The sequence below is a fragment of the Podarcis pityusensis genome, assembly GCF_964106645.2.
Source record: "Podarcis pityusensis genome assembly, chromosome: 3".
In the NCBI taxonomy this organism is placed as follows: Eukaryota; Metazoa; Chordata; class Lepidosauria; order Squamata; family Lacertidae; genus Podarcis; species Podarcis pityusensis.
This window is the reverse complement of record NC_138026.1, coordinates 13,212,761-13,228,563: the sequence shown is the minus strand read 5'-3', so window position 1 is coordinate 13,228,563 and position 15,803 is coordinate 13,212,761. Positions and strand designations below refer to the sequence as shown.

Genomic DNA, 15,803 nt, shown 5'->3' with positions numbered 1-15,803 from the left:
CAGCTTGTGTGGCCCCCCGAGGGGGAGGGAGAGAATGAGAAGAGAACGCGCCCGCTTCCTTACGAAGGAAGAACAACAAAGCGCCTTAAAGACTAGCAGATTTATTGCAACACGAGCGATCGTGCACTAGATCCCACGTTTGGCACAGGCATATGGAATGCTATCCGGGGCTGGCGGATCACCCAGGCACACGATTCCAGCGGCGGGTGGGCCCGGACGGGGGAGGGAGGAGAAGGAACGGACGGGCAACTGAGACCCTCCAAAGCCTTGAAACGCTAATAGGTCCGGGGCGTTTCTGCGCAAAGCCAACTCCCCACTCCTGAAACCTCCGTGCACGCGCGTTTGGGTGGCAGCCAGCTTCTTCCGCGAAGGCTTTCCAAAACACGCCCATCTTAGGAGGGCTGCACACCTGACGGGCACCTCCGCCCTCCCCTCCCGCTTTAATTTTTTTTTTTTTAAACCCAATTCTTGTCTTCAGCTCAGCAGACACGATCAGCGAAACCAAACGCGCTCTCCCATATTTGCAACAGCAATGCTCGAAGGCTTGCTATTAGCCGTCATGGAACCAGAGCGCAAAGGGATCCGCGAGGGTCATCTAGCGCAACCCCCTGCCACGCAAGCCCTCCTATTGGCATCACCATCGCGGAACCTAGAGAGGGGGCAAGCGACACCTCCCTCCAAGGCCATGCAGTCCAACCTCCTCCACCCGAGCGGTTCCCCCATCCCGTCTGAAACCACCCCGGACCCTGCTTAGCTTTGCAAACAGACGCGCGGTTTTCTTGCCGCGCGTCAAGCATTATTAATTCTCCCGCCTCTCTCAAGGCTCCTTGCCCACCTGCTGCGCTTTGCTCCTCACCTCCTGCAACCCTCGCCGCCCCCGTCCCCCCCCCCCCGCCCAGCCCTGCCTTCCCAGGGTTGCTCCACCTCTTGTCACCCTTCCAAGGAAAAAAGGCAAGCCTCTCCAGGGACCCGAGGCGGGGCTGCGGCTTGCCCTTCCACCCTCCCCCTTAATGCATATTAATAGCAACGCATGCGCTGCCTGACGTTTGCGCCCCCCCTCCTCCTCCTGCTGTAGCCATGGGCTAGCAAGCAGCAGCAGCAAGCAGTCAGTTCAGTGGGGCTTGCAGCACGGGCGATCGGATCCCTCCTCCTCTGGCTTCCTTTTTTTTTTCCTTTTGGAGGGGGCTGGTTGCGCGCGTGCAAATAGCCGTGGGCCCCCTCCTTTCTCTCCGGAGGGGTGTCGTCTATGCGCGTGTGGCGGGGGGTGGGGAGGGGGGCTCAGGCCGGGTTATTGTGCTGGCCGGGCTGGAGAGAGAGAGAGAGGGGTTGGCCGGTGAGCTCTGCAAAAGAGAGAAAAGCGAGCGGGCGAGGGGGGTGGGTGGGGGCGCGCGGAATAACCATCGCTAATAAGAAAGGAAGAAAGGAAGGGTGGGGGTTTTTAAGAGACAGAGGCCAAGGAGAATAAAAGGAGGCTGGGCTGCTTTGCATTGAAGATCGGGGCGCTATTGAAAACCTTTTGAGAAGTGGCGTCTTCCACCCGCGCGCGCTTCCACCGGGAGAGCATATATATATATCTGGGAGCCGGGCAGCGGCTGCAAAGAGCGGCAGCGAGCCGGGGAGCGTCTCTGCGCGAAGGGCACTCTGCAAGCAAGAGGCATGCTTGGCTCAAAGGGACCGCAGCTCACGGACTTCTCCTTACGGCTTCTCCTTGCCCTGTTATGCTTGCGAGTCAAGGTACGTTTTTGGGGCAAGGCTCGGGCGTTGCTTCCCGCAGCGCAGCTCCGCGCAGAAGCTCGCTTTTCGCAGGCTTCGGTTTTTTGGGGTTTTTGTCTCCCAAGGAAAGCTTTCGATTGCAGAGCTCCTGCCCGCCTACCCAACCCCCCGCCCCAAGACATTCGCTTTGACCGATTTCCCCACCGCCCCCCGTCAGCTGCATTTTTTTAAAAAATGTTTCTGCTATGCGTTTTTGAATTCGGGGTGATGATTTCTAGGGGGGAAGCCAGGTTTCCCCGAGGACTTTCCCTTTCTTCTCCCCCTATACCGTCAGCGTTCCATTTCTTTTTTCCAGAGGGTTTTGCTTTCTGAAAGCCTCGTAGCAAGCGGACTTTTCCATGATTGTTTTCAGGAGTGCGTCTGACTTGATTAGAGTTATTCGCTTGAGCTGTGCAATGCTTTTTCTGCGCGGTGTTCCCTTGCTTGAAGCTAACGACCCTTTAACTCTTTTTGAGCGCTGAGAGGCAAATAGCGACACGATTTCCCTCTGGGAATTACCCCTAACATCAGAATTTGGGGGTGGGCGTGGGTAACAGATGAGGGTTCCTGTTCGCTTTTTAACCTGTTGAATCAAGGAGCAATAGAAGCCTCCCCTTTCATTTTTTGCTAAACTTGTTAGTGGTTATTTTTTTAAAAAATATATATATTTATTTACAAGCAACGTGCTAACGCTTCCTTCTCCTCTCTGCTTTCTTTGGGGGAACTTTTTTTTTTAAATGACAAAACAAAACAGGTGACCCTAACATCAGGCCAGTTCGAGTTTGAGATCATATCCATGCAAAATGTCAATGGCGAATTGCAGAATGGGAATTGCTGTGACGGGACCCGAAACCCAGCCGATAAGAAATGCACCAGAGATGAATGCGATACTTATTTCAAAGTTTGCCTGAAGGAGTATCAGTCGAGGGTTTCCGCTGGGGGCCCTTGCAGCTTTGGGTCCGGATCTACCCCGGTCGTCGGTGGGAATACCTTCAGTTTGAAATACAATCGGAATAACGAAAGGAACCGGATTGTCCTCCCTTTCAGCTTTGCCTGGCCGGTGAGTGACTTGACTTTGCTGAGAGCATCTTCCTTCTTCCTCGCCTTACTGTGCATGGGGGCTGGCTGCCTTGCGGTCGCAGGCTTAGAGCCGCATACGTCTCCGTCTGGCTAAGCTTAAACGGAGCTAGATGGAAAAACCTAAGTGAATTGGTGGGTGGGGGGGAAACCTGTGTGTTACATGTATATGCAAGTCATCCCCTGTCCCCAGTGTCCCGTCCCCCCGGAGAATTTAAAAGGTCAGAAGTTCATGCAATTTATTTATTTTATTGCTCCCCCCTCCCAATTAGTTCTCATGCCTAGGTGGAGGCAGGAGGGTCGGGTGGGGGGCGGCAGGCCATGCGTTGGAGACCCCCTTGGTGGAATGCTATGGGGACCCCTCTCGCCCTACCCAGTGGCATCTCTGGTGGTGCCCGTGGGAGCTGCTAGCTCTTCCCGGTTGCCAGCTTCCCCAGGAATCCTGTTAGCGTGCTTCCTTCCCCAGCCCAGACCCTGGAGAATCTCTGGGAGCTCAATCAAGAGGAGAGACATAACTCCCTCTGCCTTATGCCCATGCTGCTGCTGCTGCTGCCACCGCCATCCTTTGCTTGTTTCCCCTTCTCCTATGAGAGCTTTACTGTTTTGCCTGGCGAGGCAAGAGAGCTGGAACCATCTTCCCTTGGCTTGGGTAGCAGTTCCGGACCCTCCACCTGGAAAGAAGGGCGTGCACTTGGGAAAGGCGTTGGTCCTTAATTGGCTGTGAATGACCCAGTCTTCAAATGGGCCGCACTTTCACCAAATGCATGTTTGCTTAAGTCACTATTGAGCTCTTGATAATGCAGAAGGAACCATGCTGTTTGTCTGTGTCTGCCTGCCTGCCTGCCAGCACTGTAAAGCAGGAATCTGCCGTCTCCCTTCAGGGGCGTAGCTGGACAGCATCCTTTTAAACTCCGGGCCAGACATGTGGAATCCATCTAAGATCCCTCTTTATGGGTGTTGAGCAGGTCCTGGTTGTGTGAATGGGCAGGGAGAGCTTTTGAAAGAACAGCTTTGGGAGCCCTGCCTCCCTCCCTCCCTCTTCTTGAAATGGAGGTCTCCTTCTTTATTGGTCTTCTGGAAGAGGTGCAACTGTTGTCTCCCAAATGAATATTCATGCACTAGATTGCATTTTTCTGATTGGCTCGCAAAGGGAGATCTGGGAGGATTCAGTGGGAGGGACAGCCAAGTCCCTCCTCCCGTTTCTCTCTTGTGATCCCAGCAACTCGGAGCACAACACAAAATGCTAACCATGTGCTCTTGTGCTGCCTCCTATCTGTCTCTGCTGCAATTATCGGCGCACGCACACATCCCTCTGAGTCTTTCTTTCTCTTTCTTTTTTTTTTAAAAAAGATCATTATGATTTAGGGTGAAACTAAGTGCACATATTTAAGAAGATTGCATTACAAAGTACAATAGCGGAGCTCACAAAAGTATTCCCTGTTCGATACTCTGAGCCTTGCTAGTTTGGTTTTGCTTGCAGGGAGATAAAACTGTTATCAAATCTGCCATCAAAGGGATAAAAAAAGCTTAGTGGAAATGTGTGGTATCTGAAGTGCTGCCAATGGCTGTCAACCTTCTCTTAAGAATTCGGCCTCCTTTCTATTCTCTTTTCTCTCTGTGTCTTTGTTGAGGAGCGGGTTCATCCAGGACCCTTTTGGACAGACAAATCTTTTCTTGTGTGTGTGTCATGAAACTGATCTCTTCCCCCTCCACCACCAGCCCATAATCCTAAAAGTGACCGGTGCTTCTGTGAAAGCAAGCAGCAGACCGGTGCTTCTGTGAAAGCAAGCAGCAGATCTGATCCGCAAACACTGAGGCTGACTTGAGTAAAGATGCAGTCCCTGTGCACAGAGCCATCCTAGGCGTGTTTACTTGGGAGTAAGCCACACTGAGCAATGGCACTCATGTCCCAGTTTAAGTTGCAGCCCTACACCTGGAAGAAACCTCCATAGAGCCCTGTAGGGTTTGCTTCATAAACCATGCATGCGATTAGGCAGCCGACGCCTCCTCCCTGTACAGCATCCCATCTCTCTCCTTCCCAAAACATTCCACCACCCCCCTCAACACCCGTCTGCTTTTTTTATGGCATGTCTGCATATCCGGTGAGTCAGGCATGAGTAAATCCTATGGTGATCTTGTCCTGCCAGGTAATTCCACCAGGTGTTCTTCTCTGGCTGTTACCCACATAATCTCCTGCCATCTACAGCACTGGGATCCTAACTCATGTGTTTGTGTGTGTGTGTGTGTGTGTGTGTATGGAATAATACTATAAGCAGCTGTAGGTTAGCAGAAGACTCCTTCAAGGAATCCGATTCCAATAAAAAGCTGAGTTTTGAGTGTGGATTTCTTTCTCACCTTTGTGCACAAAAAAATCTACCTGGCTGGACCCAAGGTGCTTTTATGATGAAATTCCTAGTTTCCATTAGCTCAGTTGGTTTGGAGTGATCTGCCTTCTTCCTCAAGGTTCTCATGGCATCTTTTGTTTGTTGTTTTGTGGTAGGAATGACACATCCCAGATCCGATGCAAGCATATGTTCCAGGCTGTGTTATCTCCAAAGGCAACCCTGAGCTCCCTAGCTAAGCAGTCACTGCTGAGACTTGGGTTAATTCCCTATTCTGGTCTCCATTCAACTGAAGATGAGCCAGTTGGTCCTCAGCTTTTTCTTGTTTGGTGCAAACTGAGCAGTCCTGTTGGAAGCTGTTAGGAGCTGGTGTTAATTTCAGATTTGCCTCCTAACTTACAGTTGGCAATTGGCAAAAAAAATAAAAAAATCTGGCTAGCTGTTAACTTTTCAATCCTTTGTGATTTTGGAGAAGGCTCTCCTTTTAAAATATAATAAAATACAGGCCCACATTTAAAAAGGGCCCCACATCTTCTCTTTGCCAGGACATGTTATCCACATGCTTTCTGTCAAGAAATAGTTCTAAAACATTGCTTTGTGAGTGAAAAGCCCTTTGGGTCTCTTCCTTCTACATACCCTGTAATCCATGCTGGATTGAATCTATACTTCCTCAAGTAAATCAAAATGTGTGTGGGTGTGTATGTATGTATATATATATATATGTGTGTGTGTGTGTGTGTGTGTGTGTGTATATATATATATATAGTGTAGATTCTAACCTGCATGGTTTCTGCTCCATTTAACATACACACAGTTAACTACGTACATGTGTAATTAAATGAAGTAGAGACTAGGATTTAGAGTTTTGTTATTAAAACTTTCCCCCTGCCCAGCCTAGGTTTTTATGTAACCCTTGTGAGTAATGGCTGTGGCGATGGAGGGCTGTAAATTTCCTTTTTTTTTTTTTTAAGAGGTTGGAGGTTTGAATAGGTTGCTAGGAAACGGGGCAGCGAAACAGCATGAAGGAAAGAAAGGAGCCATCATCCCCAAGGCTGCACCTGCACCAACTGCTAAAATGATACAGAAAAATGCGATCGCATATTTTTGAAAGAAGCGTGACCTGCACTTTAGCCAATGGATATTTGCGGAGTAAGCCTTTGTGTGTGTGTTTCCCATAAGGAGGCCTGCTCCACACACCTCAGGAAACCCCTTGTTTTATTGCTGGTTCAAGCATTGGCATGCCTTTGTTTAAAGCCCTCTCCCACACAATGCCAATGGCTTAATCTATGATCTGTTTTGATACCCTGAAATGCTTTCCAGTGCGTGACTTTCTTTGTTTCACTTAAGTCAGCCTCCATTATTCATTAAATAGGACGGTGAGAATTTCGTGTTTTCTCTCTTCGTAAGACATTCCCCCCCCCCCCCCCCGTTCAGGCAAGCCGGGAACATTGTATAGGTCAGAGCTGGCATTTTTTCCAATGCATATTCAAAATTCGACACCCCCCCCTCCAAAACCCCCCACGTTTACATGGTGACCTTGCAGTTTGCAAATATAAAGCACTTTATTTGTTTATTTATGAGTCATGTTTATTGGCTGCCTACTGAGGTGCTAAAAATATCTTAAGTGCTTTGTTGCAAATTGTTGTTGTTGTTTTAATACAAGTTTTGAATCTCCTGGTTGTGTGCTTTACACCCCTGGGCTGGAAAAGTGCTAGCAGCAGCAGCAGCAGCCAGCTCTTCAACTAAACCATACTCCCGTTCCAAAGATGTTTTCTGGCTAGCTCCTAAGGCTGACTTTTGTTCTAGGATCTGCTCTTGAGGAAAAGCAAAAAAAAATCTTGCTGAGTTATGCCAGGCTTTTCTTTGTAGACAGCCCTTCCCCAAAGGCCTTTTGTCTGGATCTATCAAAGGGTCTCTGACCCGAGGAGGCGAAAAACTGCTATCAGATTATCGTTGAGCCTGTGAGAGGACTTCAACTTTCCGAAAGTGAAATCTGTGACAACAAAGAATTAGAGGAAACTTGCATTTGGTAGGACTGAGTGCATCATGGGAACAGAACATGAAATGTGTGGTATTTTTAATGAGAGAGAGAGGGACTACAGTGGAGCAGATAATTGTTTGCATTAAGTGTTTGAAAAGTAACCAATTCTCCCAGCCTTGGGTTGCAGCCCATTGGGTGAGGCTGGTATTCTGAAGTTGAGTGCATATACTTCAAGTGATCAGACTGTGACAATATTTTTACATCCATTGCCATGAGCTTGCATTGGAATATATGAGTCTTGTAAGTTGACTCCTTTCTCAGATCCTTCCGCAGCAAAAGCAGAGGGCCGAATTGTGCCAATCCTAAACGTGCTTATAGGGAGCAAAGTTCCACTTTGTTCAGTAGGGCTTGCTCCCTTGCAAGTGTGCGTTTAGGATTGCGGCCTAAGTATGCCTACATCTGCATAGGATCCGCCTCTTAGCTTGGGAGCAGCTTCCAAGTAACTTTCTTGAATTGCTGTGTTTTATTCTTGGATAAACTGCTGTGATTCTGTTAACTTTAAAAGAGTCAATTCCAGGGGACGTTTCTGTTTGATCAGGCAGAAGTCCCATAAATCTTCTCGTTCCTGATTGCTCCAGTGGTGACTCACCGTCTTAGTAAAATAAAGCCATGCATTTTTAGACTTGCTGCTTTGTTCCATGACCAGGATAACACTCGCCATGCCAGAGGTTTTTATTTCCCCAAAGAAGGTGCTTATCTGCGTTCTTGAATGGATCGAGGAGCTGGGACATGTATTTGGGGATAGAACTAGGCCTAGCTGCAGTTCAGGAATCTTAATACTGTGCCCCAGAAGGGCACAGCGTTCCCTGAAATGGTTAAAGGGGCTCAAGTGATTTGGGACATTGTCCCTTCCTACTCAGCTCTTCTCCAGGTAAATGAGTCTGGAGAAGGAAAAAAAAAACACGTCTTGTTCAGGCTTGCTGGGTGCAAATCTGACTCTCTGCTTGACTGACTGCTAGGTATTCTGTCTATTAACCTTGTCACCTTGTTGTAACTGGTGCGTTTAATTATCAAAAGCGATGCTTTAAACAGGTAGAGAGGCTAAATGCTGAGAATAGCGGGTAATCTCCTTGCTGCTGAGGGGTTTAAACTGCCCACTGACATCCTGGTCTGCTTGCAGCGTTTTCTCTGGGCGGTGAGGGGGATGGGAGCGAAGCTTCTGGAGGAAAAGGCCGTCTGGCAATGGGATAAGGGGAGATGGTATTTCGGGGGTTTTTTTTTAACAGTGATCGGCTATTGAGCCCCTTTGCAGCTGGGGGCTTCTTTGCAAGAACTGATTAAAAACGAGGCGCCCCTATTCCTTCTTAAAATTAAAGCCTTTCCCCCAGAAAAAAAAGACCCCGCCCTCTTCCTTTTTGTTCGAAACATACCAGTTTGGTCATTGGAGTAATTGTAGTCCGACCACCCAGACGGAGGCAGTGGTGGCTAATATTAACCAATGACAATAATGTGGCCATCCTGACAGCAGGCAGGATTACAGAGCATAATGGGGCCTGTCCAAAAATAATGCTGGGACAAGGCAAGCAACAGGAAGCAGCAGTAGACTCGGCGTAGCTTGGCTCCCGGACAAACCATGGACTTGCTTTGCACAATGGCTGCTTCAGCACATCAGGCGTTTGCAGGATAGTCATTATTCCAGAAGGCTTGCCAGGACACTCATCGGCTCGGTTTGAGAGGCAGCGAGCATGCGCACTCAGAAATAATACTTAGAAAAAGTGGTATCCTCTTTCTCCGGTTTCAGTGAGTGCTTGGTCCTAAGGGCAAGGGGTTGGGGAAGGGGAAGGGAAAAGGGAAAGGCACACTTAAGTTGCCCTCTTCCTTGGACGACATGAAGCACCATAAGGATCCATTCTTTAAATACAGTGGTACCTTGGTTCTCAAACTTAATCCGTTCCGGAAGTCCGTTCCAAAACCAAGGTGCGCTTTCCAATAGAAAGTAATCCGTTCCAGACTTTTAAAAACAACCCGTAAAACAGCAATTTAATATGAATTTTACTATCTAACAAGACCGTTGATCCATAAAATGAAAGCAATAATCAATGTAAAAAGGTAAAGGGACCCCTGACCATTAGGTCCAGTCGCAGACGAATCTGGGGTTGCGGCGCTCATCTCGCTTTATTGGCCGAGGGAGCCGGTGTACAGCTTCCGGGTCATGTGGCTAGCATGATTAAGCCGCTCTGGCGAACCAGAGCAGCGCACGGAAACACCGTTTACCTTCCTGCTGGAGTGGTACCTATTTATCTACTTGCACTTTGATGTGCTTTCGAACTGCTAGGTTGGCAGGAGCAGGGACCAAGCAACAAGAGCTCACCCTGGTTGTTGTCTGATGGGAGCTGGAGTTTGGCAAGCTGGAGACCCCTGACCATTAGGTCCAGTCTTGACCGACTCTGGAGTTGCGGTGCTCATCTCGCTTTATTGGCCGAGGGAGCCGGCATACAGCTTCCGGGTCATGTGGCAAGCATAACTAAGCCGCTTCTGGCGAACCAGAGCAGTGCACGGAAACGCTGTTTACCTTCCCGCCTGAGCGGTACCTAGTTATCTACTTACACTTTGACGTGCTTTCGAACTGCTAGGTTGGCAGGAGCAGGGACTGAGCAACGGGAGCTCACCCCGTCACGGGGATTCGAACCACCAATCTTTGATCAGCAAGTCCTAGGCTCTGTGGTTTAACCCACAGCGCCACCCACGTCCCTAATAATCAATGTACTGCACTATTAAATGAATAAGATAGTATTGTAGATGATAAAAATTAATTTTTTTTCTTACCTGCATTGATGATAGTCATTGTTTGGATGGGGGGCTTTTATCCATTTCCGCAGTCACACAATCAATCAATTAGTAGCTGAACTGGGTTCCACAGTCACAAAAACAAATGAACAAAAAAAAGCCTCAGAAACAAAAACCATAAAATAAACAGCAAAAACAAAAGCACCAAACTTAATCCCTTCCGGAAGTCCATTTGGCTTCCGAAATGCTCGAAAACCAAGGCACAGCTTCTGATTGGTGCAGGCGCCCCGGAAACAATAGCCAACAGCCGCATCAGACGTTTGGCTTCCGAGAATCGTTCAGAAACCGGAACACTTCCGGGTTTTCAGCGTTTGAGAACCAAGGTACTACTGTATTGCTTTCCCCCCTCCAAAGGCCTTTGTAGGTCTTGCCTGTGTTCCTTCCTTATCCCCAGTTGCTGCCTTGGCGGTGCAATTCCTCAAGTTCTGTGTACTTGCCCCTCTTGGTGGGTGTCATGTGATCTGGGAATGAACATGCATTGCAGGGGGTTGGGCTCGATGACCTTCGGGGCCCCTTCCAACTCGGCAGTTCTGTAATGCCATGGGGCAAAGTGTTCAGCAGTTTGTGTGCTTTCCCTCCTTGTTCTCCAGGCCCGAGGGACCTGGAGGATTGCCATCCGCACTGTGTTTTAACCAAATGTCTTCACCTTGGCACTATGTGAAGCTGAGCGAGAACTGGTCCGAACACAGGCTGCTCTGGGTTGAGGGCAATGGGTTGAGAATCTGAAGCTGCCCTGCAGCCAGATTTCCTTTGGGATCTTCTGATCCTTGTAGGTGCTGAAACAGGGGGTTGTGGGTGCAGGAAAGAAAGCCTTCAGAGCTTCTTTTCCCTCTGTCTTTACCAGGTTATTATGTTCAAGTAGTCCTCCACGTGGGGCAGTAGCGCAACAGGTTTCAACTCACTGGCTCGCTTTTCTGTCCCCAAACGAGGAAACGAATACTCTTGTGATTTGGCACACGGCCCTAACTATAGGCATGAAGCAGAAGGATTGGCTAGGACCGCAGTTAACCCTTTCGGCTTGTCCTTTGCTGGAGATGCGTTCAAGGTCAAAAGAGGTGCTCTGCTCTGTATTGTCCTTGTCAGGGAATGGGCTTCTGCACATGACTCTCCTACTTCCTTCCGCCTTGTGAGAGCAGGTATGCAAGATGCCCTCAAACAAAAACCTTGTAACGGTAGTCAACCTATGGGTAGCTTGTTTCCACCCAAGGAGTTTGGGCACATCCATTTTTGGCCCTTTAAGATTCCATCTGGGCTTTGGGTCTCCCTCAATGTTCTCTCTCAGAATAGAGGTCCAAACTGGATATCAGTAGCATGGTTTCTAACCGCATAGGGTTGGTTTGTTTTTTTAAATTAAATATGGGGCACAGCGCCCCCACCACCCCATTTTAATTGGGGCTACACTGAATTAGGAGGTCTTCAGCCCTGATCCCAACATACACAGAGAGAGAGCACTTCTATGAAGCTTGGGATGGGGTTGAAGTTCTCATTGGCCCAATGGGAGACTTTTTCCTTAGGGGTCGGAAATCTGTGCCCCTCCCTCACTCTGTCCAGGTTGTTGGACTCCATTTTCCATCAGTACAAGCCAGCATGGCCAGGGGTCTGTTGTGATGGGAGTTCTTGTACTCCAGCAACGCCCAGAAGATTCCCCATCTGTGATCTCAGCCTTATAGGGGAGGATCATCGAGGTTGTGGCTGGGGAAGGAAGTGGTGTGGCCTTGCGGAAATGCCCCCTCCCCACGAATGCCTGGTATGTAATTAAAAAAAGAGAAATGGACGTGGTTAGCAGCCGAGCTGTTAAAGTGATACCTGGCTTGGTCCAGAGGTGGGACCAGGAGGAGAAGAAGTGGTCATCATGCCTGACCTTGCTCCTTCTCCCAAGGTTGGGGGAGAGGGGGCCTGGTGCACAGAAGCGGACATGTGTTTGCATATGACACACTTGTGCTCTAAAACAACAACAACAAAGCCCTCCTGCACTCTTTTTTTGGTCAAGAAGCCCAATTTAAAGAGTGCAAAATGTTGTCTCCACTGGAAAGCGGTTTTGGGGAGTGCGCTCCGGATTGCGGATTGCTTTAGCTGGTTATTCAGGGTCCCATCTGCACAATACCTTCAAAATATGACCGCGCCATAAATGGTCAAGACTTGCCCCAAAGCATCCTGGGAACTGTTGCTTTCTAAGGGGGCTGAGGTCTGTCAGGAGACCCCTATTCTCCTTGCAGAGCTGTGGTTCCCAGCACTCCCTGCAGAAGAGAGATCGATTCTTAAATCCCTATAGGAATTCTCGGTCCGTGAAGGGAATGGGGGTCTCCTTACAACTCTCGGCATCCGTAGCAAACCCATAACGAACTACTTTCTAGGATTCTTTGGGGGTAGTCATGCTGGTTGTTGTCTGATGGGAGCTGGAGTTTGGCAAGCTGGAGAGGAGGTTGAAGAGAACGAGGAGAACTAGGAAGGCTGCAAGGTGGGATAAAAAGGTAAAGGGACCCCTGACCATTAGGTCCAGTCTTGACCGATTCTGGAGTTGCGGTGCTCATCTCGCTTTATTGGCCGAGGGAGCCGGCATACAGCTTCCGGGTCATGTGGCCAGCATAACTAAGCCGCTTCTGGCGAACCAGAGCAGTGCACGGAAACGCTGTTTACCTTCCCGCCTGAGCGGTACCTATTTATCTACTTACACTTTGACGTGCTTTCGAACTGCTAGGTTGGCAGGAGCTGGGACCAAGCAATGGGAGCTCACCCCGTCACGGGGATTCGAACCGCTGACCTTCTGATCGGCAAGCCCTAGGCTCTGTGGTTTAACCCATAGCGCCACCCGCGTCCCGCAAGGTGGGATATGATACCCTTTAAATACAGGGGAACCTCGGAAGCTGAATGCCTTTGAACTTGAATGTTTCAGCTCCGAATGATAGAAACCCGGAAGTGATTGTTCCAGTTTTCAAATGATTTTTGGAAGCCGAACATCCTGTGTGGCTTCTGCTGCTCCTGATTGGCTGCGGGATGCTTCTGCAGCCAATCAGAAGCCCTGCCTTGGTTTTCGAACTGTTCCAGGAGTCAAACGGACTCCCAGAACGGATTAAATTTGAAAACCAAGGTACAGCTGTATAGGGATTTCTTGCTGCATTGAGTGTTGCAGCAGAATGCATTGTTCTGAGGCACTTTTAAATGCTTGGTCCCAAGTCGTGGGAGAGCCGATCTGGCTGAGAGCTAGTAAATCCAGACTTGCCGCATGTTGATGCTGCGTCACCCAGCATGAGCCAGACTTGAACTCGGGACCTTCAGATAAAATCTGAGTCACAAAGTACAGTAAGGCATTCTGGCTCTTTGCTGAGGGGAAACAAAACAAGGGTGAGGTGCGTGGGAATGCGAACCACAGTCAGCGAGAGTTGGAGTCGAATCCTTTCTTTTCCCAGGCTTGTGGAATGCAGTTTGGGCCACAGAGATCTCTTTACCAGTTGCGGAAAGGGGGAACGCTGCAAAATGACTTGAGAAGGAAGGTTTTGGATTTGAGCAGGTGCACTGAGGTTGTTTACTGTGGGGAGTCCTAAAACCTTTCAATTGGCTGTGAAATCTCGTGCAACTGGGTACTGGTATATTTGTGGATCAATATAGTCTTTTGTTTTCAAATGGTACCCAACTTAATTTTGTTTCTAACATTTTGGGCAGGAACCAGGGGCACTCTTTTCTGAAAGGCCTCCACAATCACTTGGCCAGAATTTGCAAGTCCTCTTAAATTTCTGCCTAGGTTTGCCTAGGTTTGGCATGGCCAGTGATCAGGAATTATAGGAGTTGTAGTCCAAGCAGATCTGTAGATTCACAGATCTTCCCCACTTCTGGCCTGAGGCCTGAAAGTTCTCACCTGTAATCTGATCACATGCTTAGCATAATCCTTTCCTTTTCCCCACACCTGGGAGTGTGTGGTTAGCTACCAACAATGCCCGTGAAAACCCAATGAGGATATCAGTGTGTGGGAGAGACTAGGATTGTGTCGTTAAAAAAAACCCAACCTGTTACCACTTTAACAGCCATACTTTGCTCTTTTAAAGGAGATCTTATCAGTAGTGTGTTGGTTTTTTTCTTTCAATTTTGTGCTGGACTCCATTAGTCCTGCTCTGCTGTGGCCAGCTTTTACATCTGAGATGGGGAACACGTGTTTCTCCAGATTCTTCTAAACTACAAGTTCCATCATGTCAGCTCATTTGCCATCCTGGCTGGGGCTGCTGGGCGTTGGAGTCAATGACATATGGAGGGCCACAGACTAGCTCTCTCATTCCTGTGCTGCCCCTGTATTGCTGTGTCCAGCATGAAATAATAATAATAATAATAATAATAATAATAATAATAATAATAATATTTCTACCCTGTCCATCTGGCTGTGTTGCCACTCTGGGCAGCTTCCAACAACAACAACAATAATAATCATTAATAGTAAGAATCAGATCCTACATAAAAAGTCACAATAACTTTAAAATAAACAACTTAAATAAAGCAATATTCAGCAATCCATTGGAACCCAATAGTAAACAGCAACAGAAGTGCAGCTTCTTCTGTGATTTTCACCAATGCCTTTTTCTGCGCATCTTGTCCTAGCAAACACATTTTGCAACACATTTTGAATTAGTGACACAGGGCCAGGTCTGCTGGTGATATGGGGCTGCGGTGATGTGGTCTGGTGCTGGTGGTGGTTTGGCAGGGTTGTGGCAGAAGCAGGCAGTGTTGCAAGGAGAGCACGGTGCTACCTGCCTCATGATCCGTTATCGTAGCAAAGAAGGGCGGCGTTGCATCTTGATCCAGGTAAACCTGCCCTGCCATGAAAGGGATGCAGAGAGGATTGGAGAAACAGGTCCCTGGGGGCCCTCAACAGATTTTGTCACCCGTTCCTTAACCAATATGTGTGCGAAGGCAGCAGCTCTTGGCTCTGACTAGGTTGCTCCGTCTCTGCTACTGGTGTGAGCTCATATGCAACACACACACCCTCCCAGCGTTGGAAATTCGCCAGGCGCATTTTGCATCTGGCTCTTGCGACCAAGTGAAGATGCTCAGCTGTCAGGATGGTACCTGATGTCTTCACCATCTCAAGGTCTTTGCCTGAGGATCCTGGGATTTGGCCTGTTTTCACACACAAGCTACGCTTCCTGTAAAGTTCTGTCCGTTGTATTTTATCTGCACAGTTGGGATGAATTTCGGGAAACAGAATGTCATATTCGAAAAATGCGACTTTTGAGCCGTCTGGCCCAAAATGGCAACTAGGCTTTCTGCTTTGGCGACTGTAACTCTGGTTTAGGGACGCGGGTGGCGCTGTGGGTTAAACCACAGAGCCTAGGGCTTGCCGATCAGAAGGTCGGCGGTTCGAATCCCCGCGATGGGGTGAGCACCCATTGCTCGGTCCCTGCTCTTGCCAACCTAGCAGTTCAAAAGCACGTCAAAGTGCAAGTAGATAAATAGCTACCGCTCCAGTGGGAAGGTAAACGGCCTTTCCATGCACTGCTCTGGTTCGCCAGAAGTGGCTTAGTCATGCTGGCCACATGACCCGGAAGCTGTACACTGGCTCCCTTGGCCAGAGTCGGCCACAACTGGACCTAATGGTCAGGGGTCCCTTTACCCTTTACCTTTACCTAACTCTGGTTTAAGGAGCCTTTTGGCGCCCAGATTGCATATCTGGGATCTGCTGCCCTGTGGATCCTGCAGCCTGAGGTGGTCGCCTGGCTCTGACTGGGTTGCTCCATCCATGCTCATGTGTATGAGCTCCACATGGAAAGCAACAAGTTGGAGAGAAGGATTCTCCGAGATCTAGTCTGCTATGTGGAAGT

The 15,803-nt window shown here is 48.9% G+C and overlaps 1 protein-coding gene across 1 annotated transcript in view; it reads left to right on the top strand.

Moving 5' to 3' along the window:
• The first annotated feature begins 1,372 nt into the window (after nucleotides 1-1,372).
• The window catches only part of JAG1 (jagged canonical Notch ligand 1), a 69,210-nt gene continuing 54,779 nt past the window's right edge, over nucleotides 1,373-15,803 (top strand). The window contains exons 1-2 of the mRNA XM_080998980.1: nucleotides 1,373-1,734; nucleotides 2,507-2,812. Of these exons, the coding sequence (XP_080855106.1) occupies nucleotides 1,657-1,734; nucleotides 2,507-2,812 (384 nt within the window). The 5' untranslated portion in view covers nucleotides 1,373-1,656. The remainder of the gene's footprint in view (nucleotides 1,735-2,506; nucleotides 2,813-15,803) is intronic.